Raw genomic sequence first — 26,599 nt, forward strand, 5'->3', positions numbered from 1 at the left:
AGTGACCTGAATGTTAGGTTAAGATTCAGACAGTGAAAGATGCGATGTGATGTTTCTAGACTGGTGATCTGTTGGCAGTGAACAGAAGTAAGTGTGCTTTAATACGAGCTGTTGTGAATAGGATTTCTGAAAGTAAGAATCTTTATCATTTACTATTGCACAATCATTGAACAGGTGGTAGTTTTCCTCACGCTACATGATGTTTCCCCGCATATATGCTATTTCTGAAAGGCTAAAATTTCAGTTTTGAAATGTGGGTGTGTTAAAGAATCCACATCTTCAATTTGTTGTGTTTAGTTTATGCTTATATAAACACTCAGCTCTCTAAGATGCTGGTGTGAATATCTGAATACAGGGTTTGGACATCCTTCTCTGGTCGATCTGTTTTGTAAGTTGTCCAAAACCTATTAGCAAATTTTTTCTTGAAGCCCACTGCACCATTGCTCTTTGAAATTATATTATTTGAATTGTAAATCTTTGGTAAAATAGTATCTTGTATCAGTGAAATGTAGTGTCTTGTAATTCACTGTCCTCCTGACATGAGGGAGTACAAAAGAATACCACTATAAAACTGTACAAGAGTAGCTTAGTGTTTAACCATATATGTGGCAATGATGCATTCTTAGAATCTAGTATTAGGAACCATGTAGCCCTGTTCCTATTATGCATGCCCTTCTCTCTGAATTACTTCCTACACTGCCCAACGTGATGTTGTGGCTTTGTATTTTTCTGGGAAGCTAGATGACATCATATCTTCTGGTTTAGACCTCTTCTTGGTTTTCATGGCTCCAAGTGATGGTGAATCCATCCCCTTCCCTGTTCAAAAACAAACAAAAAAAACTTTAAAATTTGAATTTTTCTGTGATTGCCTTCTTTTGCTATCACTTATTTTCTACATCTAAGTTATTGCACACAGACTCTGCTTTCTTCCCCTTTTGACAAGCTGTATGGATTGACTTGGTTAAACTGGTTATTGTAAAGCAAGTTTTCTAGGCTCTAAATCATTGTTGCAGCAGTGCTTTGACTACTCACTAGTATTTCATCCTTTGTGTGTATACCTGACCTGGCTCTGCTCTTCTAGCAGCTAGTAATTCTTTTGAACAAAGATGTACAAAGAACTATAAATTTTAATATCCCTCCCTTGCTCTGTTCTTTTAAATCACAGGGAGCACAACAAAATTCACTACAGAAAGCAAAAGGAGGAAGGAAAAGACTTAATAGTCAAGCTGCTCAAAATGTTGAAAAACGGAGAAGTGTTAATCTCAACAAATGTGAAATGCAGGTACCTTTTTTTTTTTTTTCCCCTTCTATCTTGCTATCCATCAAACATATGTCAAAGAAATCTGTGTGTTTTTTTTTTTTTTTTCTGGGTAGAAAGATAAGGCAACTTCTATTTCTGTCATACATTAATGTTTGTATCATTGAGATACTCGTCTATATCTGTATGTACTTCAGAGAGTATTCTCTTGAAAGGAAAAAAAAAAAAAGCTAAAAAACAATTAACACTAACTTAAGCCAAAAGATCCTTTCCTCTCTTTCCCAACCTCTGGCCGTGTACATCTACAGCATCTTTCATGTTACCGTTAGCAGGCATGCAGCCTTGCAATGTGTTAGATCTGCTGGCTGAGCCAGATGAAAACTCACTCCAAAAAGAAAATCAGATTTTCAGTGACGTGTACTAGAGAGTGCAACATACCTTTCTGCTTGGATTATAGGCAAGCGGAAAGAGAGGAGAGCAAAATTTTTTGGCAGGAGCCTGGAGTCAATTAGCTTAAACCAACTGTGAAACAGCAGAGTTAGCATAAAAGGACTAACCTTACCCCTGCCAAATAAATTTGCTTTTAATTACTCATGCTTTAGCATGAGCTAGTATCTTTTGAAGTAATGTGTTATTAAAAGCCAAGAATCAATTCTGAGCAATGGTAAGGGCTGGGAGGCACAGAAGTCAGGCACTGCCACCTTGGTTCCTTGGCTCACCAGCAAGGAGCCTGCCCACTCATCTCTGCCAGGCTCCATGCTGCAGGACACCATGGTTACTATGGCACTTCTGTGAATGGTGGGGATCCTTGTATTATTGCAGGGAATAGGCTAACATTACCTGCATGTTTCAAATCTCTGCAGAGCTCCAAAGATCCTTCAGATGAAGAGTTGACCCAACTGAATACTGATCTTCCATATTCCTGCTCAGCTAGACAGTCACCTAGACAATTTAGCACCCCCCAGAACAACTCATTAATCATGAATATCCTGGGGGGTACTACTTCTGTCAGAAACATCTGGACTGACCATCAGATCAGGCAGGCATTGTTTCCCAGCAGACGACCACCTTATGAGAATGAAGATGATGAAGACGATTACCAGATGTTTGTACCATCAGTGTCTACATCCAACTCCAGTTCAGCTGTTGGTGGAGAAAGGAGGGGTCCTTCTGGTCGACCATGCAGCTGGCATTTGGGGGTAGGGCATCAAAATGAGGCTTCCAGCTCCAATCATCATAAAGTTGTTAGACGAGCCAGTAGTGCTGGTGAAAGCAACACATGTCCAAGCAGTGCAAGGTATAAAATTGGTGACCTTGGCCAGCGCAGTTCTCGAAGGGAAGTGAAAAGAACAGAGATGAGCAATATGAATGCTTATCCCGAATCTTCAGAAGAGCTGACCATTGATGGCATTGAACATGTTTATGACAATATAAGCTATGAAGACTTAAAGCTGATGGGCCTGACAAGAAGGGAGGAAACTGACCAGGGCCCCCAGAGATCTGCTAGAGACTCTCTCTATGAGGCTGGAAACAAATGCAGCTCAGATTCACCCTCCAAAAAGAGAACAGCAAATCAAAACAGGGCCTCCATTTGTGCTAGTAGAGATGAGGCCCTACTCAGTAGAGAAGCACCTACTTCAAGTTTGGATGAGCTCAGGATCGTCGAAGATAATATCTATGACACCATAGTGCTTCCAGAAACACCACTATTGAATTTTAAGTGTAAACCTCTAAAATGCTCTAAAAGGAGGAGTTTTCTGGGCCTGGAAACAGACTTTGCATGCTGTGACAATTTACGGCAGTTTGTTTCTGAAGAGAGTCTCCAGTTCAGTGAAGATGAAAGTCCTTACCATCGTGTTCCTCTCGATAATGACTATTTGAGCTTGGTGGATAGCTCCTCCAACTCCGATTCACTCTCCCATAAGTCTGCAGCAGATAAACTCTCAGAGGAAGTAGATGAGATTTGGAATGACCTGGAGAACTACATCAAGAAGAATGAAGAAAAGACAAGGGACCGTCTCCTTGCAGCCTTTCCTGTTTGTAAAGATGATATGCAAGAAAGGCTGCATGCTGGCAGTACACCTGAACTGAGTAAAGATGTAGAATACTCGCTGTCTACTCTCTCTCTGCCAGAAACTCCTATTTTCCCTAAAACTTTGAAGCCCAGGGCTGCCACCTTGAGTGAGGCTAATCTCAGGCTTGAAGACACTACACCGTGCAAGGACAGCTCTTTTATGAGTCTGAACAGATCTTCCTTTTCCAGTGAGACGCCTTTTGTAGACAGCCCATATGAGTCTGCCAATAGCATTCTTTCCAGTGCTCATCCAGAGGGCATTGAAAATGACTTCGATATTGTGGATAAAACAAAGAACAGAGTTTTCATGATGGCAAGGCAATACAGTCAGAAGATTAAGAAGGCTAACCAGCTTTTGAAAGTTAAAAGTCCAGAGCAGGAACAGCCAGCTAGCCGACAACAGAAACTGAAACACAAAGATCTCGCTGCCATACTGGAAGAAAAGAAACAAGGTGGTCCGGCTATTGGTATGTTAAAGACATGCATTGTTTTTATACAGATTCATTTCTTTAATAACTTCTAGTGAAATTTGTTTATTGAATTAAAAGATTATGAATTTTCTGCTCCTTGATCTATTAGTTGAATATCAATATTGCATTTCCTGTGTTATTGCTAAGATGAGTTTTCTGTGACTGTTTTTAACATGAATAGTCATTTATATCTCAATAAATTCTTGCCCTTACTTGATAAAATTCAGAAGAAAGAGTAGGATAGTGTCAGGAAGAATAGATTCAGCTTAGGCTGGAAATAGAAATCATGCCTGAAGCATCATTGGCCTCTTTACAGAAAAGCCTTTATTTCCTCAAATAGTGTGATCTTCAGAATTTTACTGAAAAGGTGCATTTTCAAGTAGACTTAGCTCCTAACCAGTAGTATAGATTTGCTCAGATACCATCCACATCACACTTGCAAGCATGAGGCATAGGATGAGATAAGAATGAGCTGGTCTTTTTACTCTTTCTAGTGAATGTGCAAAGTGATGGAAACTTGAGGCTTTGGAGCTATTTCTGTCCATAGTCAGCTGAAACAAATAAGAGATGCGGAGCCAACGGACTCCACACACTAGCATGTCATTCTTGCCTTGTGATATTTATGTTTTCAAAAGTCCCTAAATATCATATTAACCAGGCCATTTTCAGAACGTTCTCTTCCATTTTGATATAAAACAAACAGTACGTTATCAGAATTGTGTTACATTGCGTCATACTGTGCAGCCTGCTGTACTTTGCCGCAGTCACATATGTTGTAGTAAATATATTAAAACAGCACCCATCATGTCATAGTAGCAGAATTTCTCATGAATTAAGCAGTGAGAAATTCCAAAATTTAGCATTTGAATAAGTTCCCCAGAATGCAGATATTCAACCAAATTTCAGAGGTTCCTAAAAGGCTTTTGACTGTTTCCTAGCTAACCGGTTTTCACAGAAAACTATTTTTGGCTTCTTTATCATCTCTGGAGAAGCCCAGGGGTGCATTTCCTTGAATTGGTGTGACCTGAAGGCAGCTGTGAACCTGCTCCCTCTGGCATCTTTGAGGCATAGTCCTGTCTCCTATTTCCAGCGTTTCCACAGGATGTTCACTTCCTTCTCTCTCTCAGTTCTATTACTGGTCCTAATAGTGGTCCTATTCCCTTTCCTCTGTTTTATTATTTCCTCTTTTTTTTTTCTTTTTTTTTGCCTTCTCTCTTTTTTTTGAGTAGGCTCTTTGAGAGCAGTTTCCCTGCCTAGGAAAGCCAAGTATTGAAATTAAAAAAACCCGAAGAGCAGTGTGCGTCTGTGTCTGCCCAGCAGGAGAAGGCTTTGGGGACTGAAAGTATCTGCAACATCCCAACCAGCTGCCTAGGATACTGCGATGAAAACTAGTCCCATCCAAAACCAAGGTCTTTACAGGCCTGATTGAGTCTCTTAATTGTTGACTTTGAGGCTCTCAGACTCCTGGGGGTGAGGAGAGAAAGGAAGAGGAAGAGAGATCAAGTAGGTCATTAGCACTTCCTGCCTTTTTCCAGCATAAAGATAACACAGAAAGGTAGCTAAAAGTCACGTTCCTTCATGCTTTTTCACATGCTTTTCCGTGTTTAGCCAAAAGGATTTTATCTCAATGTGACCAGGAGAAAAGGCAATCTTCAAGATAGCAAACAGACTGCAATCACAAGTATGTTAGTGATGGTTTGATCAAACAAAACCAGTGGATACAATAAGCAAATCTACAGGCATAGGGTTGGAAGGGCCTCAGGAGATCATCTAGTTTCTTTCTTTCTCCAGGGCAGAATAATTGTGCCTGTGTCATATATGTAGGATTCAGGTTTAGATGGGTGAAATACTTGTCTTTTAAGATGAAAAGCTAATACTGTAGTGATTTTGAAATATTGGAGCAAAAAAGACCCAAACAGTTTCACATTTTATAGTAGCCTTTTATTTGTATTTTATTTTCTTCCACAATTACTGATGATACTGCTGTTGTCATGTTACTTCCTGAGTGTTTGATCATGATTGTTCACCGTCACAAGATGTTTCATGCTTCTTGTTTTTGTGTTGTATTATCATGAAAACAATGCAAACATGCCACTGAGGCATGGCTCTTCTAGCCTCCATTATTTCATGTTACTTTGTGGACTGTAAGGCTGAAGATGTGAACACAGCTGTAAACTTTTCTTTTGACCGATACAAAGCATTTTTTTGTTTTTTAATTTCCATGCAGTTTGTTTGTATGGATTGTTTGCCTCTGGTAAGCTAAATCTCTCTCTTTTCTAGGTGCCAGAATTGCTGAATATTCACAGCTCTATGACCAGATTGTCTTTAGGGAAAGTCCACCTAAGATCCAAAAGGAAACCTGGTCCAGTCCTCAGGAGCCATCAGCCTCAAGGTATTCCACACCTGTGGCTGCACCTCCTTCCCATTCTCAGTTAGCCAGTGAATGCTCAAGAGCAGAAGATTGGCTTTTGCATTCTACGTACAGTAACGGAGAGCTGGCTGACTTTTCTCCATGGCCTGAATCCCAAGACCTGAAGGCCAAGAGCTCATATCCAGAAACTGGTACAAAAAGCAATTCAAGGCAGTTGCCATCAGTTTGCTCAGTGCCATCCCTTCAGATTTCTAACAGTTTGCATGTCCCAGTGCAGAGGTGGAGTGCCATTATAAGCCAACCTAACAAAGAAAATTTGCATCAAGGTCACACCTATAACTCCCTTGGGAGAAGAGCAAGCAATATAAAACCACAGGCGTACAGCAGGTCACAGTCATCGTCCTCAATTGTGGTCAATAGATCTGGAGAATCAATCACTTATCCCAATGAAATGGACAAGAAAAAGCTTCATTCAAATAGGAACTTCCGATTTGATAGCCATCAAGCACCAGATACTGCTCCAGGATGTACAGGGCCTGACATGAGAAAGCAGATCCCTGAGAACTATTCAGATATGATTCTGCAGGATTCTCAGAAAGTTCTGAGAGTAAACAGGACCTCCACTCTGACTGCACAGGTGGCCACTCAGAACTATTTTTCTAATTTCAAAGATACTGAAGAAGAAGGGGATGATGATGACTACGTTGAAATCAAATCTGAAGATGACGGATCTGACTCGGAGACTTCCCAGAACCAAACAAGGAAATCATATCCTAAATTAAGTAACAGAGACACTGCTCCTTCTGAAACTCTCTGTAGCAAAACTGTGTCTTGTACTCCGGCAAAGTCGCCAAACAGCAAACATGCACTTATGCCCTATCTGACTGCATATAGTGATTCAGATAAACTGAATGACTACCTGTGGAGAGTACCATCTCCTAATCAACAGAATATTGTCCAGTCTTTAAGGGAAAAGTTTCAGTGTCTGAGTTCAAGTAGCTTTGCTTGATGCTTTCAGTAATTTCTAGTTGTACTGCCTTAACATGACTAAGTATATACTAGTACAATCAGTGCTGGCATCATGTATTTCAAAAATATTACACAATCAGGCATTGTATCCCAGTAATATTGTAAATAGATGTGAAATGTATCTTTTTTATGGTTTAGAATCCTGAACGTTGAAAAGGTGGTGTGTACACTGTCCGGTGTCTCTATAATGCAGATGGACTTCTCATCTCATATTTAACCTTTATGTCTTTTCCCTTTTTTCTCCACAGCTCAGTTTCTTGTTAGGGGTGATATTGCATTTGATGCTTAAATTGTGCTACTATGTGAAAACCAGCTGTGTGCCCAAAATACCCATGTGATTACTCTCTGGTTACATATGAGAGCATTTAGTTGAGCGGCTGCTCCTAAGCCTGTGGGTTTCTGAGCACATTTCTGGTAATCACACCAACATGCTAGGTGTGCAATCGCACATACTTTTTGCACATTACTTTTTGATAAACAGATTCAAAGTCTATGGGACCAATGCATATGATACTAAATATGCTACACTACTTTAGGCTTCTTATGTTTTAAACAAAATCTAGGCCTAGTGCTTGTGAATGGTGCCAGGCTGATCGCTCCAGATCTGAAGCCTCTTCTACTTTATATAACTGCATAACAGACAGAGGACAGGCTGTGGCAGCTTTTTCTATGTGAATTTGTCAATGTGACACAATCGTTGTCTGGAGGATGTTTCAGGGGAGTAGCAGGGGAACCCTGCTGCTTGTGAAGATGGCAAGACCGAGTGCTGGTTTTGCGCCTCCTGTGACTGCAGTGTTTGTGACAGGCAGAAAAACTTGTGTATCTGTAACTCAGAGCCCAGCAATGGAAAGCGTGCTGTGTGCATATGCCAAGTAATTGTAATTTGTATGCAGTGGCCTGTCGGGAATTTGTTCAACTCCCAAAGTCAGTAACACTAAGAGAGAATGGGACTTGGCGAGATGCTTGGGTGAAACATTAATCCTGCTGCAGGTTTGGCCAGTAGAGTGTTTCAGTGGTACTACATGTTGAGTTACAAGGTGCCTTCCTGAAGGAATGCATCTCCCATAACAGAAAGTGATCCTTCCCAGCACAGAGAAGTAAAATTTGCATTTTCTAAACCAGCCAGGGCTGAATCTTATCCTATCTATGTACAATAAAAGTAGCTAAAGATCAGAACACATTCCATTCTTTTGCAAATGGTATGTACAGTAAATGCTCCCATTTACAACAAGAATAGACTTTACAGTATGAAACATTTACTTTTATCGTCTTTGTTGCACAGCTTTGGATTTTGTTACTTGAAAACGGCGTACCTAAAGGAAAGCCTAAATATGTCTACTGCTTAGCCACTGATCATCTTGTGTGATTGGCTTTTTTGGTGCTTAAATCCTTCAGATTAGGCATATAAAGCCAGTACTGAGTTAAACATATCACTAAATACAGGAGTTTAAGTGAAGTACTATTTTTAGTAATAACGTATTACTCCCCTAAGATTACAGAGCATTGTACTTCCAGAACTGCCAACTATTTACAACATCAGTTATCATGAGGAAAACCTGAAGTTATCAATGTACAGTCAATTACTTGTTTAGATTAAGATTTAAGGACATGAATTTGTTAGAATGGGTTAAATTATCTACTGCACCTATCTTGCATTGGCTAGGAATTTTTATTTTGAGGGTTGGTTTGTCATTGTACTTATTAGCTTGTACGGTCTAACCATGATACTTGTTACAGTCAGCACATCCACTGTAATAGGACCCGCACCTAGTCAAATACAACCGAGAAATAATGCTGTACATATTTAAGACACCGAGATTTAGTGGAGCCCATATTTATTTAATAGAACTTGTAAAGTATTGTAAATACGAATAGATCTGTGCTTGACCCGCGCACGCCTAGATTTGTTCAGAGAATCCCGTTCAGCTCGCATCTCGCGCCATCAGCGTTGGAGTTGAGAGAAAAGAGAAGGGGGGGGGGACAAAAAAGGGGGAGTCCTACTAGCGTGTAACTTCTCCCAGGGGACCATTTCATACTATTTTTAATAAATTTTGAGTACGCAGAGTTTTTTTTGTTTTGGGGTGTTTCTTTTTTTTGTTTGTTTTGTTCTGTTTTGGGGGGGTCTTGGTTTGGTTTGGTTTTGGTTTGGTCTGGCGCTTTGGGGCAGGGTGAGAGGCGGGCGGAGCGCCGGGTTTCGTTCTGGGGGATGACCGAGGGGCTGCGCTCGGGGGCCGGGGCCGGGGCCGGGGCCGGGGCACGGGGGAGGGCGGTGCTCGCAGAGCGCCGCCTTCCCCCGTGTCCCAGCCCCGGCCGCGGCCCCGGGCCTGCCCCGACGGCGCGGCGGAGCGGAGGATGCGGGCGGCGGCGCGGCGGCGCTGGCTGGCGGCGCCGGTGCCCGCGGGGGCGCGGCGGTGCCGGGGGCTGTGCGGGGAGCGGCGGGGCGACGGCGCGGCGGCCGCCCGGTGAGCGGGACGCGGCGCACGTGGGGGGCTGATGCAACCGCGGCGTTGCGTGGGGGGGGAGATGGAGGTGTCTGGGGAGGCGTGCAGGCGGCGGGACGTGCCCTTTCCTTTTCCCCGAGTATTTTCACTCCCCTCCCCCCCCCCCCCCGGGCCGCGTGGGTGTTTCTCGCCAGTGCGCGGCGCTGCTTTTAAGGGTGCCTCCTGCAAAAAAAAAAAGAAAAGAAAGAAAGAAAGAAAAAAAAAACATATATATATATACACTGCTCTGGCTGGCAGGGGGTTGGGGGAGCGATGTTTTGGCCGCGTCTTTGTTCGACGGTCGCGTTTCCAGGGAAAGAGAAACAAAAGGGTCTGCGGCGGTGCAGGTAAGGATGGGCATGGAAATGGGGCTGGAAAGCGTTGCTTCCCCTTCCGGCTTCTCCCCCCCTCCCCCCCCCAACCCTCATTTAGGACAGCTTGTCCGCCACGGCGTTGACCTGAATTGGCCTTTGGCTCCTGCAAAGGGATGAGGTAGTAAAAACTCTCTCTAGTCTTCGTTTTTCCAGTTATTCTTGCCTGCTGGGGGGTAGGGGGACGACAAATAAGACACCTTTTCAAGGGGACTTCCACGTGTGGAGATGGTGTTTCGTAGTTCCCCATTTTTTAGCTTTCACCTATATATATATACAAGAGGTGACAGAGGAGAGCCGACAACTACTTTTCCAGAAAACTTTTGCGGAAAATATTCCCAGCGCCTGGTGGCTGCTGCTGCCTCTGTTTTTTCCAAGAAGCAGTGCAGCAGACAGAGCTGCCTCTGTCTCCCTGCTGCCCGCAGATCTGAATAGCACCCCCGAAAGTGGCAGCTTTACCACCGTGAATTCCGGGGATGTCTGGATAAACTGCGGTGGCCCTAGGTATAATGGAGTTCAAGTGGAAAAAAATTCTGCTTCTGTCACTGCAAGGACAATGTTTTAGAAATGAAGGAACTGGCCAAACAGAGAGCTCTGGGCCCCGAGGTGGTGATTTCGTGCTTGTTCCCTGCCTGAACTTTGCACTGTGGGGCTGGACAAGCTTTCTCATGAAGCAATCCAGGCTAACTAAGTTTTGGGCATGTCGGAGCAATGACAACCATACTTATAAAACAAAGATTTTTTGGTCTGCTACTTCAGTTTTTCTGTGTCTGACTGCCAGACACCACCCCACAAAGTTTATATGTAGTTATGCTCCTAAGCATGTATTCAGTACTGCTAACTAGCATAGGTCTCTCTCTGCTGACTGATGTTTTGACTCCTTTTTTGTAAAAGACTTGCCTGTGTTATTACTGTGTTGCAGCAAAATCACTGAGAATGCAAAAAAAGCCCTGGCCTCACTGAAGAGAGAAAACCCTCGACTTGAGCCAACACTAGCCATTATTCAGGTAAAGTAAATCTGTATTTTAGCTGGCCGTAAGAGATCACTTTGCAGTACTGCTTCTTGTTTGAAACTTTAAAAACACATGGTGCAGAAAGTAACTTTTATTCAAGCAAAATGGCAGGAGGAGGTAATCCCGTCAGTGTGGACTGAGGAAGGAATCTCATGTTCTTCCATCTCAAGAGCCCTTCTCCAGGCCTGAGGCAGCTGCAGCAAACTTCAGATGGTGGAAAAGAGAGTGTTAGAAAAAAGATAGTGATTTTATCCCTTTCTCCCCTTGCAAACACACCCTTCTCCTTTGTAAGTACCAGTTGCCTTTTCTCTCAGGTTGTCTGGCTGATTGATATAATCAGGTTAAACTCTAAGCTTTTGTCTTCAGCCTTTATTTAGGTTGAAATTTTTGCTGCAGTCCTGAAAAAGGAGTTTATGTGTCTGAAAACCTGGTCCTCTCTTTGCCCCCTCCATCCCCAAATTATATTAGTAGGACTGATGAAAGATGTTGCATCTTCCTGCAAGCCTTGCTTATTACCTTTAGATTGCTGTAGCTTATGACTGTATTACTACTACTACTACTACTATAATGAAAGGAGAACCATACTGAAAATTTCCAGTCAGCTCAAAAAGGGCTGTATGCAATAAATACCCTGTGTGAAATGTTGTCAGTATCTTAAAAGTAGCAGTGCTTTCTAAGGTGGCACAATCTCTTTGAATAACTGAGAGCTGTTTTGCTGCTAACCTATAAACAACTTTTTTCCCTTTTTCATTGGAGTTGCTATCTTTTGAAATATGCAAGCAAAATCGTAGGTGAGAATTGCTTTCCTTACAAAGTCGAGAGACGTTCCTCTTCAGGTTTCATAAGGCTTCAAGGCCAAGAAACTGGGGATGTTTGTCAGTTCATTCAGAGTGAGACCCAGACCTGTGCAGGTAGAGATGTTCTTGTTGCATTTCCTAGGACGGTCTTGTTGGTTTTGAATCAGGGCATACTGAATCTTTGACTCAGTAGATTTGAATTTTAAAACCTGACTATGAACACTTCTAAAGTAGTAGTAGTAAATCTGAGAAACAATGCACTGACTCTTTATTTTAGTGCATCTTCTTGAGAGGCAGAGTGGGAAGGCTCTGCCGTCTCTTACCCTCCGCAGGTACTTTCAGGTATCATTTTCAAATAGCCCCCTAAGGCTGTAAGTCTAAGAACTGCTGATAAATCCGTAATCCCGTCCTCTCCATGATTCACTGTTTCTCACTCCTGTTTTGTCTCCATCCAGTCACATCGTGAGCTGGATTAGGGAAGTGACCCACTTCCAAGTGTTGTGTGAGGAGGGGGAGGTTCCTGCTCGTATGTATAATTTAGGATGTGTCTACATTAACGTTGCAGTTTGGATCACGGATGCGCTTTAAGTCAATGTCCCTGTTGTCCCCATTTGCACTCCTTGGTTTGCATTATGATCTCATAATCCCCGAGAACGTGGCTGCAGAACACATGAACCAGATTCCTGCTGGACAGAGTTAACCCAGAAGATGTTCACCAGCTGTCTAGCTCTAGACTGGTTCCAAGGAGTGAAGCAAAACCTGCCTAAAATGTATATTTCTTGGTATGAACAATGTTTGTTTTAGTCTACAAATGCTGTGGTGGTGCACTGCGCTGCTGGGCAAGGTGGGCAGAGCAGCTCTCCAAGGGGCACGGCGCACCCAGAGGAGCCGGGAGGTGGGGGGGACGGCAGCGGCACATTCCCTCTTGGGGACAGCGTACAGGTAACGTGGCGGTGGGTGTAATGCAGGGCCTCCCCGTGGCACTACTGGGAATGTGGAGTTTCAGCCAGAACCTGCTCTGAAAATGGTTTTAGCTGCATTCTTTTCCCGTCAGATCATGTGAACCTGAATTGTTAGCGTGATTAGTACTTGTATTGGTTAGTATGTGTTGAACCTGAGCTGAAGCTGCACCACGTTGGCTTTGCTCGTGTTCCCAGTGCAGCAGCCTGTCTGGCCCCTCGCCCCCAGTGCCGGGTTTAGGGAGTGGGAGAAGCGCCAGGGATGCTGCTGGTGCCGAGCTTTGAAAGGGGCACAGCGAAGTGGAGACTAAGGCCTTCCCCACTGAAGGTCAGTAGCTGCCCCTCTCCGGGCACCCTGTCCACTTTAAATGCTGTTTTTCCAGTGTGAACAGTCTTGAGCCATCTGGGATTAACTGGTTGGTAGATTGTTTCTGGCTTGAACCAAAATCGTTCTAGGTGACTGGAAGTCACTGGCGTTAAATCTTCAGGGGAAAGGAAAAAATACGTAGAATGAAGTTGCAATAAACCCTTTTAAAGTGGTTTATTTGAGCCCCATTGTCTGGAGTGGAAAACATTTTAAATATATTACTATAGTTATAAGTGAAGTGTGTTGCTCATTTTGTTATGAAGCAACAATGGCATTCTTGAAAGTGAAGTGAAAACCCTACTGATCTGTTGCTAGGAGGTTTTTAGTTCTGGATATCCAATTCCTGTTTTATTGTTACAATATATGAAAATATTTCAAAAGCCTTCTAAAATTCAAGAGTAGGTAGTAAGCAAAAATCAAATATAATAGTTAATGCAATGCAAATAGTTGCAGGGACCTTAGGGGAGGAGGATTCCTGAATGAGATGGAGCTTGTCCTAGGTAAATCTGCCCGGGAGAAGCTTTTATTGTAGGGCAGGTGTCTGATGGCAATTGGCAGGACTTGATAACTTGTCTTCCTTCTAAAACACAGAACTCACTGTTTCATATATGTGATGTATGATTGGCATCATTTTTGGTGGTAAGGCCACCAGCGTTGTTAGATAATATGGGAACAGTGCAGAAAATACTTCTATTGCCATTGTCCATTTCTTCTTTCTTAAAAGGAGGTATGGAGAGCTGTATCTTCAGATACAGACTGGCATCTTTCTTAAATGGTAAACTTACATTAAGGAAATGTCCAGTCTTATTTTTAAAAGCCAAGCTACTGTCAACACAGACTTGAATCAGTGAAGCCAAAAAAAATTTAATGGATGATTTTCTGTTTGTATTAAAAAAAAAAAAAAAAAGCCCAGAACTACTGGGCTTTTTTTTTAGTGCTGGTAGACGCAAACATCCTCACTACACGTTTCTTACGTAGACCTGCGTCTTACGTAGACCTGTGTCTTACTGCACTTAATACATTTAAATATAAATTTATTATTTTAAAACTTAGTTTCTGTTTTGTTCCCCAAAGGCACATAACCATCATTTGATTCAAGAAGCAAACAAGAAGTTTGCTGAAGAGGTAAGCTTTAGCTGATACAGTTGTTGTTAAGCATGAGCTATTTGCCCCTGATAATTTTAAGTGTTGTTTTCTTTTGGCAGGTTGGTCTACGTGTTATTCACATCTGTCTCCCTGAAGGCAGCAGCAAAGATGAGGTAACTGTAGTACCTGAAGTATTCTTCCCTTCTGCTTTTATTCTAAACTTATATTTATTGCGGACATTCATTGTTACTTTGAACTCATCTCTATTAACTCAAATTAGGCTTGGGACTGGCTTAGTAAAGTAGCCAGTGTCATCCGCCTTTGGCAAGTAAGGAATAAAGGGAATCAGTGACTTCTCTGCCGTCCCCTGGAAGCCTGAAACAGAACCGAGAGAGTCATGTTTAGTTTTCATGTGCGGTGCTTTAACTGCAGCGCCCTTTTGTACTAGGGCAGACTGGGTGCATTTCATGCTGGTGGAAGCACTGGGCTAGGCCTCCCATCCGATATCCAATCTCCCACTCTTGCTGTTGTCATTGTGTATCTATTTGTGGAATTCTTGATTCTTTGCCAGGTTTTATTCAGGGAAATTAGAGCTGAATTGTTTTTCTTGGAATTATTTTGCCTATTTATTGATCGTGTAGCATTTAAAATACATATTAAAAAATACATTCCAAATTGCCAGAGTGCTAAATTCTAACCTTGTTAAATACATTAAGTTGGAGTCAGAGTTGTAAGTTTCTTAAATGCAGTAATAATGGAAAACTGAATTAAAGTATTTTCCCAGGAAACAGGAATAAAATTCCTTAGATTCAGGCTTTATTTGAACTATGTTTATTTTAGTAGGTGTGTAGGCCCCCAATCTTTTGCAGCATCAGAACTTTTAAATGGAATGCAAACTTTTTACATCCGTACTCTGACATACACATTCATCCTTGCTTCTGATTAGAATAGTTACCAGCCCTATTGCTATCAAGTGTTCTCTAACAGCCAAGAGCTCAGGAAGAGTTTTTATACATTAACAGGAATAATAATAATTAAAAATTAGGAACTTCGTAAACCACTAATAGAAGTTCTGTTGTCATGTAACTTCTGTGTTCCCCTTAATACTTGACTGAACTACTGACTAAAACATAAAACTAAAAGGTAGTTGATTTGGGCTGCCTTCTTGTGGTCCCATAGATGCACTGTATTAAAGGAGAGATATTTAATGTATAAATTAATGAATGGAAGTAAGTATAAATGATATTGCCATGAGTTGGATATTAGAAAGTTTTGGGATTGTCTGGAGGATAGTTGTTATTTAAAATCAAATCTAAAAGTTCGTAAAAGGAAGAAATGTAATGGGGCAAAATTAAGAAGGAGATGGTGCTGACTTTTGTTAAGATTATCAGCCATCAACAACACAGAACATTTAATCCTTTTCATCGGAAGATTTGAAGCTTCTCTTTACTTCCTCTGTCTGCTGAGAGGAGGGTGATACGTTAACCAGTGTCTCAAAGCCAGGATGTTTAAATGACCTGCCCTGTTCCATGTAACAGTTTGGTCCCAGTGTGGGGTAGAATGAAGCTTTGATCATCTGAAGAGGAGCGATGATTTGCATTACTATCACTGAAGTTTTATTCATTTGGTCTATAATCAACTAACTTGACATTATCAGTCCAAAGAGGATGGGTTGGAATGGTTGAAATTTCCATTTCAGCATCCCTGTATGTACATACTCTTTGCATTCATAACATGCAGATTACTGTGTCTTACTTCTTTGTATACATATTTATGTGCATATAAGATCTATACATATATATATCTCTGTGTGTGTGTGTATATGCGCATGTATTTCAGAAGTCAGCAAACTAAAGGGATATTTATATACCAGTGATACGCTGGTACAGTCTTCATTAACAGGAACATAGTATGTTCTCTTAGTCCTGTGTTGCAGATGATCTAATTCCTACCAAATTCCCATAACGTAATGTTGATTGAGTATAAAGTGTTTGGGCAATATAGCTCTCAATTATACAGAATAGTTTACGTGCAAAGCATTTTGGGAAGGCATGGCATTAGCTAAGGGAAAAACCTCTTATATTTGTTTTCTGTTGGATATTAACCCAATTAAATTATACAGCTTTGTGTTGATTGTTCTTTGTAGTTCGCAGCACAATGATTTTAGTTACGTAATGGAGAAATATGTGCATGACATGACATTTCTCGCATGAAAAAGCTTCGGTGTCTTTTATTCCATTATATTTTCCATGACCACTGCAAAATGGGCATATATCACTATGGATCAGTATTGTAATATAGATATGAAGCAATCAAGGGTAAGTAATGCGGTCTGGGATGTTGAGTGTGACCAATCGTAAAATGTTTTAAGTCTGAACTCACATCGGATTCAGTACCTGCAGCTCACAAACATTTGTGCAATGCCTTTTTAAAATAATAATTCTTCCTAAGATGACTGTCGATTGTTAGGAGCTGAGCACTTTGAGAAAGGTAATCAGTAAAAATATATACTGTTTTAAAAAAATAAATTTTGCTTCCCCCTTCTACTCGTGTAATTGTTCTTGTGACAACTTTATCCATGTTCTGTGCTGGGACATGAACTGGTCATATCTTGGACGGTGTGTTAACCAAGGATTCGTATTTCTAAAGGCATCTTCTGAAGCCATTAGTGTTAAGCTGCTGCTAAGCTTTGGCACAGTGAAAGGCAAAATGCTCCTAATGCTAATGCATTCTAACATCCCCTGATCCGTGCTTGGGAAAATCTAAGTGTTGGCTTTGCAAAATGTTTATCATATAATAGAGTCAGGGCAGCTTAATTTGATAGGCCAAGGAAATATAAAACAGGACAAGCAGATTATGTAAAAGCTGCAATAATATGGAAGGGAGACAAAAGTGGCCATGAGGTAATTATAAAAAATAGGTTGCATCCCCCTTGAATTAGGTTGTGTGGAGTGAGTTATCATATAAATACACTTTTGCCTTCTGGTATTTCTAACTCCACCATGTTTCTGTGTTGCATTTTGTTTTCATTCAAGCTTTGTATTTCAGCACCGTGCAAAAATTAGTATAATTTTGTCTGTCTTGTTTTGAAAAAAAAACTTCCATTAAAATATGTCCTAGACTAAAATGATGTGGATTGTTAGGGCTGGTTCAATGCAACAGCTGAATTTATGGTCTCTGTGACATGCTGGACTAACTAAATGTGTGCAGACTGTTTCTCCTTTGCCTGCTTTTGAATGAACTGTGAAGAGCAAGAGTAGAAAGTGGTGGGCTGTGGAAGAGGGGACACTAATCTGACGCATCAGCTGTCAGAGTGAAACTGGACTATTTGGTGGGCTTCTTACATATACGTGAAGGTCCCCCCATAGACATAGAGCGTTATTTCTGTCCCTTTTTTACTGCTTAATACTGCATATCTGCCCCAGTGTCTGTTTATTGAAAAGTAAAAATGTGAGGGATGTGGTCATCGGACAAATAATCATCAGTTTCTTCCACAATAACAAGAAGCTTGTTTTTATATTGTAGTGTTCTTCTTTTGTCTGTTATTCTGTTCTGTAATACCTTTTGTTAACTTTCTAGGTTGTCAATGAAATCTTGAGACTTAATGAGGATCCTAATGTGCAGGGCCTTGCCCTTGACCTCCCAGAAAGTGCATATAGCAGCAAGGTGTTAAATGCTGTGAAACCAGAGAAGGATGTGGATGGGTAAGTGAAGCAGTGAGAAATAATGTTAGCAGAAGCAAGGCTGATTGCTCTGTAAAATCAATTTTCCCCACTACTTTTTGCTAATGGATTCCTCAGTCACTGTATCTAGCTGTGTTATTGAGTGGTGATAAAGGATTTATCAGAAGTCATTTTGATCATAATGGTTTTAATCTTCATGTACTGTATATTCAGGAAGTGGTCCTTTCAGAGAAATCAAAATGCTACTGATATACTTAATTAAGTTATTTCAGTACTTCAGTAGTACAAATGGCAGTCACACAAAAATATGGTTTCTGCAACTGGGATTGATGGAAAAGTTGCATGGGAGGTTTTAAATGCTACAGCACTCGCTCCCAATGGGGGAGAGAGCTATAATAGTTTGGATCTATGAGCATGACTTTCCAGTCAGTCTTGAGTTGCACTGCTGTCTGAAGAGTCCACTGACATAATTTAGATGTCTGGGCTACCATTTTGCTGCTCTTACCCTCTTGCAGTCTTCTTGCTCTCAACTGCAGACTGCTATCTATCATTTCTTTTCCCTTTCTCCCTTTCTATCCTGTCAGAGTGGAATCTGAAAATCTTGCAAATGAGTGGACTTTCCGTTATCCAGAGTCCTGGAGATTGATAGAGAATGGAAAATTTAGATAGTACTTGTATAGGAGACAGAATGCAGTGCAGAAACATCTGAATTCTCCTCAGCAAGTCAATTTAAGCCTAAAAGGGTGTTTTACCTCTGGTTCAACTTTGCTGATCTGGTTCCACAGAAAGCTGCTTAGAAGTTTTTTGCATATGTGCTATAGCTAGCCCGCCACAAAGGATAACATGCTGTTTGTATATTATGCCCTCGTTTTATTTGTTCTAACTCACAAACCCCTTTTCTGGTATTTCTTGAGGCTTAGTGTTTGTCTAAAATATGGGATGATACAAATGAGCTACCATACATCACTATCGAAGGATTTACTTTTATGAGACATGTTTGCTCTGTTGTAGCATGGATAATAGCTAATCGCAAGAACAATATTGAGGATTTATATTGCACTTTTTTTTTTTAATTCCCACCTTTTTTCCATTGCAGATTATCTGATGTAAACCTAGGACGCTTGATACATGGAGATGCCTATGACTGTTTAGTTTCTCCTACTGCCTGTGCTGTGTTGGAGGTTCTTGAAAATTTAGGTGAGACATTCTGTGATAATTCTAGCATTAGTGAAATCTTTTTTTTCCTCTGTAATAATTCTGACTGTGAGACAAGTATAATCTCATTTTGTTTTGTGTCTTCTGTTTTGTTTTGTTTCCCACCTTTAATATATTTGTCTCCTGGTAAAGAACCTCAGTGACATTTGAATGCAATATTCTCAGAAACAGGTCTTCAGTTTTACAGTATTTGGAGATTAGGAAGGGATTACCTGCCATCAGCAAATTTAATCTCACTGAAGTCACCTGAGCCATCTCCAGAACCAAAAATAATTTAAGTGCAAACATCACTAGGGATTTCATGTGGCAATTTTGGTTAGTGTGAACATTTGGACAAATCCAGGTCTGTCTGTAAATAACTAATGGATGAATCTTTTGTTTCGGGCTGTATTGTATAAATGCTAATATTGAAATGGCAGGTGTAAACAAGTGAGGTTATAGCTCTTGTAAAGACAGTGCTAGTTTAAGGCAGTGTTTCAGAAATAGTCTGTCTTGTGGTGATGCAGAATTGCTGAGACAAGGATTTATCTAACTGAACTGTAAACATGTGGTAAAATGTACTTAACTACAAATATGGATGAAAGGATACGTGAAAACAAAATAACCAGAAAACCAGAAAAGCAATATCCACTTAATTGAATTAAAGAATGACCAGGACACAACTTAAAACCTCTAGTTGCGTCTTAGTTCATGGACTCTGAAAGAATTGGCTTTAATGCTGCGGTTAACATGGTTGTGCAGAAACACAAGAGTTGTCTTGTAGTAATTGGGTTCTTTTTATTGCTTTTATTTTTTTAAAAAATCTGTGGCCTAAGTGAAAAGAGCGGAGGAGGGAGGGAAAGTCCAGTTAAATGCTCCAGCTCTGTGATCCAGTGGAGTTTGGTGCTACAATACAATAATGGGATGCTACAATCCCAATAAATGGGAGCTTAAATGACTTGCTTGCCTTGTGTCGCGCAGACGGAAAGAAAGTGCTACTAGTGGGAGCCAGTGGGGTCCTGGGAGCCTCCTTGCAATGTATGCTGCAGCGGAGAGGTGCGATGACCATGAGCTGCCAGTGGAAAAGTCCTCAGCTCCAGAACAAGGTGAGTGCACTTTTCTGCCTGCCAAATACTCAGGGGTCACCCAACATCTCCACGTCTGGCTGGTCCATTTGTCAGCGAGCGCCGCGCTGGTCCAGCTTGCTGCCCTTTACCAGAGGGAGTCTTCAGCACAGATTGTCACCGTTTTGGTAGCGGATGGCACAACAGCACCTGAGCTACCCAGTGGCCAGGTTGGGTTGGGACACTTTTTTGTCCTTCCTGCATGTTCAAAAATTGTTACTCAGCCAAACAGATACTCTGTATATTCTATACCAGAATATTATATATGTAGCAGCAGCTGTGAACTTCTTTGTTCTGCAGCGGTAGCTGTGTGAAAGAAAGAATTCACGAAGTTTAAAACGAACATTTTTAGAAAACCCTTTTTCTTTCCCTCAGTGCAAGAAAAAGACACCTGCTTTCTTCTTGTCCTGCAACACAGTGATCTATATAGAGTTATCTATACTGAATTTGTGTTTTAAAGAATTTTGCGAGTGCATCTTTTGGGACAAAGAGGACCAAGATCTTTTCTTTAGCCTTGGAAAAAAATGGAAAAGGATTCAGTGAAATTCATGGGGTTTAATTTGAAGGATTTCATTTAGACTTTCTGGTTGCTTTTTGCAGAGCTTTTAGCAACAGTTTGGAAGTCAGTACAACTTCCTGTCAGACTTCCCGGCTTGTTCTTTAATCTCTCATACACATTTCATAGAACAGTATAAGTGGGAATGTGTGTGTGTGCACAGGGTCCCAATTCAACCTGCAGTACACCACAGTACAGACCCTAGTTACTAGCCATAGAGGAAGTGCACATTATTCCCGTGGCTTCATTTCCAAATTCATGTACGAGTGTAAGGTACAACGAATAAAATGTTATGTTGTATTTCATTGCACATGCCACAAGGTGGCAGCCAAGTCAAAATCATTATGTCAAACATTCAGCTTTCGAATTCAGGGACAGAATGAGGAAATACGTTTGCATTCATTTGAGCAGCTGTGATAGTTAGAAAGTTCTTTGGCAAGTTTGTGTTTTCACAGCTGCTGATGTTTTTGTTAGGCTTGTCTCGTTTCTGCGTTTTAAGTGACTGACAGCTCTTAGGAAACATATGCTTCTCTCAGAGATGGAAGTGCTATAAACTTCACACTAGCTCTGTCTCATTCTTTAATTATTTCTCATTGCTTGCATTTGTGCTTAAGGACTGCTTTCTCTGCTAGTGGGTCAGTGAGAGGGGTAGCTAGAGGTATTTTCACTGGTTCACAGCACAAGATTTGGTCCAGGGCAGAGCTCGTTGCGCTGTGCTGCCTATATACTGTAGAAAGATCCATTTCCTTCCATCCAGATGCTTTCCCATAATCATGCCTTGCTTTTTGGCATTCCCCATAGCTTACCTCTCACAGCAGGTCACTGATGGGAAACAGAGTATGAGGCCTAAGCAGGAAGAAGTTTGAGGCTTTACACATCAGTCTTCCTGAGTTCATTTTAACTTTTGGCAGTAAAGGAGTTTCTGCTTTGCCTGGAGGTCTAATCAGCAGAGCTCTGGGGAAGCTTACCTTCCTCTTTCTCGTCTGTAAGCCTGGAGCACAGTGTCACCAATAGCCCTCAAAGTGCTGATGGACCTGGATGGATGCAGCTCTGTGAGGAAGAGCTCATAGATAAAATCTAATGCATGCCCAAAAGATTGCCCTGTACCATATTCGTAGCAGCCCAAGAGTCAGAAACCAAGCACAGATTTCTTATCAGACAGCTAGGCACTGTTGTCTAGTGGCAACCTGTATTTGAAGTACAATGTTGTTAAATAATGTGATTATAACCAATGATACGAAACTATTTTCTCTTGCTAGTTCAAAACCCTAGTTTGTTTTGTTGAAATTAAGTAAAAACAGGTCAAAGGCCCACAAGGTTTCTCTTAAGGTTTTTAGTTTGAATTTCAAGTAAGCAAATATATTAGTCTGTGTAAAGGTTTTTCTAAGACTTTGGAAAAATTAGTTCACATTTTGGTTTTAGTGCATAATATGCTAACTTTAGACACGACTGCCCTATTAATTTTCTGCTTCTGAATGTGATACCTCTGCAATAACATTCTGTGTCCTACTGTTCAGAGGCATAACCTACTGTAACATAATAACTTCACTTAACTGTACGAGCATTTCATTGAGATGCATTCGTTTGGCAGTATATACAATGAAACAAACACAAAACTTAAGGCTGGTGTACCTTTTTTTACCTTAATCCATTTGCCAGGCCCATTTGCACTGAAAGCCCTAATCCCAAACTTGATGTAATGCATTTTTTAAGCAGGTGTTGTATTACCTTAGACTAGCTCTGTTGATTTGTTCTTCTCTTTAAAGGGTAGCATAACAACAACTGTTTTCTATAAAAATTCTGCTGATTTGATGAGATGTGTAATGCCAATTTTGTAGATTCTTTGGATCAGGTTTTGTATTGCCATGGACTTTTTATTGCTTCTTTTGCTCATGCACTTTTGCAAGAATTCTTTGAAAATGATCAAGACACCCGTATGTTTTAGTTTACCTTAGAAAAATATTAGCACTGTAGAGGTAGCTCTGCCAACGAGCAGTATAATATCATCTACCGTCTGACTTGGCATTTACTAGTTGTGCTCTTTTAAAGCAGGTCTTTTGTGTCCCATGTCAGCAAAAGGAAATAAAAGAAATAATGGGACATTTTAATTTCCCTCGCTTTGACTTGCATGAATAATTGACACACTTTACGTGTTCTTTTCCCTCTCTGCTTTGTATTTTGTTTTGGTGAACAGATAATGAATATTTCCTTTTTTTCCATTTTGGGTTTCCTTGACTTTAACTATTAAAAATAATCGTCGTTGTACAGCTGAGCTATGTCCTTTAACACTCTTAAGCTTTCTGGATTTTCAAATAAAATCACTAATGAGAGAAAGCAGTATATTTCAAAAGATTCTGGCACAGCTGTGCATAGTTGCCATGAAGAGACACTGTTCTTTTTGCATCAATATGTGCTATACTTAAAAATGGATTATGAAGTAAGGGATAAAGGCTTGAGCATTTAGGTGGAAATAGGTAAGATGTTATCATTCTGTTACGCTTTGTATAGATAATTCTTGAAAGCACAGTCACTGCAGGGTGTCTTGAGAATGACCTAGTGATGGATTTTCAGGAACATCTCACTTAGTAGTAGTGTTTTTAAAAGATAACCAAAACTTGATTCAGTGCTACAGTTGAAGAATGGAAACTAGAATGTGCTTCATCTTTTATTGTGTTAGGATTAGAGTATCTTTGTAGTTTGAAAGTAGATTATCAAATGGATTCAAATTGGCCAACACAGATTATTATCTTGCCAAAACATGAATACCTGTGAGGAAATCAACTGAGTCATCTTATGTGTAGTCCATATGTGAACCACATTATGCCTAGTTTAGGGAAGCTGCTGTCCTACAGTTTTCTTAAGAGAACTAAAAATTGGTCTATCTAAACATAATTAGGGATGGAAAACTTGTTTGCAAAAGACTGGTTAAAAAGTGCAGCAGTGATTCAGCTAAAGTGAGTGACTTGGGAAGGTGGGGAGATTCTTTTTCAGGTTTGATAAGAGTCTCTTTTGGCACAGTCTGCTCTTTCTTAAAGTCAGCACTTGAGTTTCAGTCTATTAGGCATGTTTTAGTCATTTGCTGTCCTGTTTTCGCTATCTTGATAAGACCAAGAATCTTGGTCCTGGTAGAAGAAGACAGTTCATGTTGTTGGGCACAAGGAAATAAACAAGTACATGAGAAGGACTGTACAGGTCCCGTAAAAGGAAAGGAGAGAGAGCCTATGTGAGAGTTTCTAATGATGATGCTGGAAACTAAGCAAATATTTCTCTTTCGACATTTTGTGTGCATCATATCTGTTCCTTTTATTTTGAATCTTAATCTCCCACCCTGTGAGCTTGAAGCGCAGTATGCCAAAGCGTGCATCATGGAGGTAGGTGTGAGCCTGCAGTAGAGATGCCCAGCAGAGTCCTGTGGGACTGACGGGGAGATGGGAAAGGAAGGGGCAGGTGGCACCGGGTCCCCAGTCAGTGCCTCGTGCTGTGCCGTGAGCTGCCGCGACACTGCGGCTGCTGAGGCCCAAACAGATCTGCGAAATGCCCGAGTTGGAGGCAGGCAGTTGAAGAGACTGCACATTGCCATTATGGGCAAGACTAAGAGAACAGAGAATAGAGCATATGGGATCGTTGCAATTCTGCCCCCCCCCCCACCAAAAAGTATGCCATGATGCCATGCTAATCCTTAGTTAAAGTGTGGAATTTCTTGGATTTCAGCACTGTGCTAGCATTGTTCAGAAAGGCAAGTATGTTATGGTGATATGCAATGTTATGTAGGTTTCTCTATTTTTCCTTTTTTTTGTTTTGGTAAAAAAAAAAAGAATGATTTTGGGTTTTGTTTTTGTTTGTTTGTTTGTTTTTTTAATATGTGAAAATAAAAGCAAATGTTCTTGGGGGGGGTTAATCACCACATAAGTGATACTGTTTGGTGTAGCTTTGGTAGTGGTGACCTGTGTACCTCAGTGAACTCCGTAGCCAGCTGTATGTTACTGCACAGCCTGGCTCCCTCTCCTGTGGCTGGGCTGGCTGTGTAACCATATATCCAAGAAGGGTGGTGATTTTCAGAAGCACCACGTTTACTGCATGAGGAAAACATGAGGAAAAACTTTTTCACTGTGAGGGTGACAGAGCACTGGAACAGGTTGCCCCGAGAGGTGGTGGAGTCTCCTTCTCTGGAGATATTCAAAACCCGCCTGGATGCAATCCTGTGCAACGTGCTCTAGGTGACCCTGCTTGAGCAGGGGGGTTGGACTAGATGATCTCCAGAGGTCCCTTCCAACCTCAGTGATTCTGTGATTCTGTGATACTGCATGTGCGTGGTGTGGCTGCATTGCTCATGAGCTGCACAGAGCATAATTAAAATTGCTGTGGTTGAAGTGGAAATTGATGTGGAAATTGATGTATAAAATGAGTTTTTTCATCAACAGAGTTGTGAAAAAAACTTTGCAACTGCTTCCTGTTGCTCATCATCTCTATTACATTTTAACTAGCCTAACTTCAGACCTGGGAAACTGAGTGCATTTCAAAAACTAAATTATTTTTTTCTTTGATCATGTGTTTAAAAAAGGTTTTTGTAGCAGTCACTTTTAACTATGGGGAAATGAAATATTTATGCAGCCCTTATGGCAAAACAGGTCTTCAGTTATCTGGAATGTGCAGTTACTCTGTATCATTATCATTAAATGCTTGGCTTGAATATCGGTATTGTTGTTTTAACATTTGGTGTTCTGTCTTGGGAATGGGTGGTTCTTCTTAATCTGCTTCTACTTAAATCTTGTTGGAGAGAGTCAAATTTTGTTATGAGGTAAGGTTTCAGATTATTTATTGGCACAGCTCTTCCCAACTGAAAAAATATTTATCAGTGAGAATGCAGAATTCTCCGTGAGCATTAGCTTCCTTTGTCTTCCTCATGCTGCCCGTTGCCTTGTGGGTTGTTTGGTGTGACGCTGCTCTCTCCTTCCACTAGCTTGAGTGGTGGGATGCGGTGGTTTATCAACTTAACAATGCATAATTGGTTACCCTGTGGCTGCATGTTAGCGCCTGTCAGTATCTTCTCAGCCTGTTGGCTATGATTGCCTGTAGCATCTGGTTTGTATCAGATGCATCCTCTGTCTGGGAACTGTGCAGTACCTTTGCTAGGGAGGTTGCATGTGATGATTTCATAGGTCTTTTCCATCTCTAATGGCTGTGATTTATTTCTGATTTAGGAGGTAAGTCCTGCACATGCCCACATGCCTCCAAATGCTTGCCTTTTTTTTTTTTTTTTTTTTAAGTGGTTTACAGGCAGTCAAAAGAATAGGTTATGGCAAAAGAAAAAAAAGGGTAGGGGGAATGTCTTGCAAGTGAAACCAAAATGCTCCAATGGAGATCATAAAAATATCAATCAAGGACTCTCAGCATTCTGTAAATAACTATTTTGCTTTCAGTAAACTCACTCTCAAAGTTAAACAAGTTTCTGGATATAATTAAAAAGAACCCTTTCACTGAAAAAATAAATGTTCTATAAAGTGTTTGTTATGTATACTTTATTGATTCTCCAATAATTATTTTAGTACTTGCAGGTAAAAATACTTGCTTATAGCAGGAGAGTGACAATTATATCTGTACCTTTTTCTCTTTTCCTCTATACTTTGTTTTTGGAAAACAACAGAGAAAGTATGGGGAAAGGCTCTGTGATCAGTATATCTTCATCCCAAAGGATACTGCTCTATGTCACATGGTACAAATTTTTTCCTGGGGGAAGTAGAACAAGGCAAAGATGAGAAGAAAGGTA

General features: G+C 40.9%; 2 protein-coding genes across 6 annotated transcripts in view; both read left to right on the top strand.

Moving 5' to 3' along the window:
• The window catches only part of PLEKHG1 (pleckstrin homology and RhoGEF domain containing G1), a 134,882-nt gene extending 125,623 nt beyond the window's left edge, over nt 1-9,259 (top strand). For both annotated transcript variants that reach the window (XM_013957679.2, XM_067293564.1), the window contains 3 exons: nt 1,166-1,282; nt 2,122-3,799; nt 6,083-9,259. In XM_013957679.2, the coding sequence (XP_013813133.1) occupies nt 1,166-1,282; nt 2,122-3,799; nt 6,083-7,182 (2,895 nt within the window). In that variant the 3' untranslated portion in view covers nt 7,183-9,259. The remainder of the gene's footprint in view (nt 1-1,165; nt 1,283-2,121; nt 3,800-6,082) is intronic.
• A 295-nt stretch (nt 9,260-9,554) lies between these two features.
• MTHFD1L (methylenetetrahydrofolate dehydrogenase (NADP+ dependent) 1 like) overlaps nt 9,555-26,599 on the top strand; it is a 166,242-nt gene continuing 149,197 nt past the window's right edge. For 2 of the 4 annotated variants that reach the window (XR_010883738.1, XM_067293565.1), the window contains exons 1-7: nt 9,555-9,664; nt 10,976-11,060; nt 14,264-14,314; nt 14,395-14,448; nt 17,855-17,979; nt 19,055-19,155; nt 20,134-20,258. Coding sequence is in view for 2 of the 4 variants with exons in the window: in XM_067293565.1 (XP_067149666.1) it covers nt 9,555-9,664; nt 10,976-11,060; nt 14,264-14,314; nt 14,395-14,448; nt 17,855-17,979; nt 19,055-19,155; nt 20,134-20,258 (651 nt within the window). In the remaining 2 variants the exon portion in view is untranslated. Of the gene's footprint in view, nt 9,665-9,928; nt 10,030-10,975; nt 11,061-14,263; nt 14,315-14,394; nt 14,449-17,854; nt 17,980-19,054; nt 19,156-20,133; nt 20,259-26,599 lie in introns of those variants that run through there. The other 2 variants (XR_010883739.1, XM_067293566.1) reach the window with 1 other exon arrangement.

Source organism: Apteryx mantelli, chromosome 3 (assembly GCF_036417845.1).
Source record: "Apteryx mantelli isolate bAptMan1 chromosome 3, bAptMan1.hap1, whole genome shotgun sequence".
Classification (NCBI taxonomy): Eukaryota; Metazoa; Chordata; class Aves; order Apterygiformes; family Apterygidae; genus Apteryx; species Apteryx mantelli.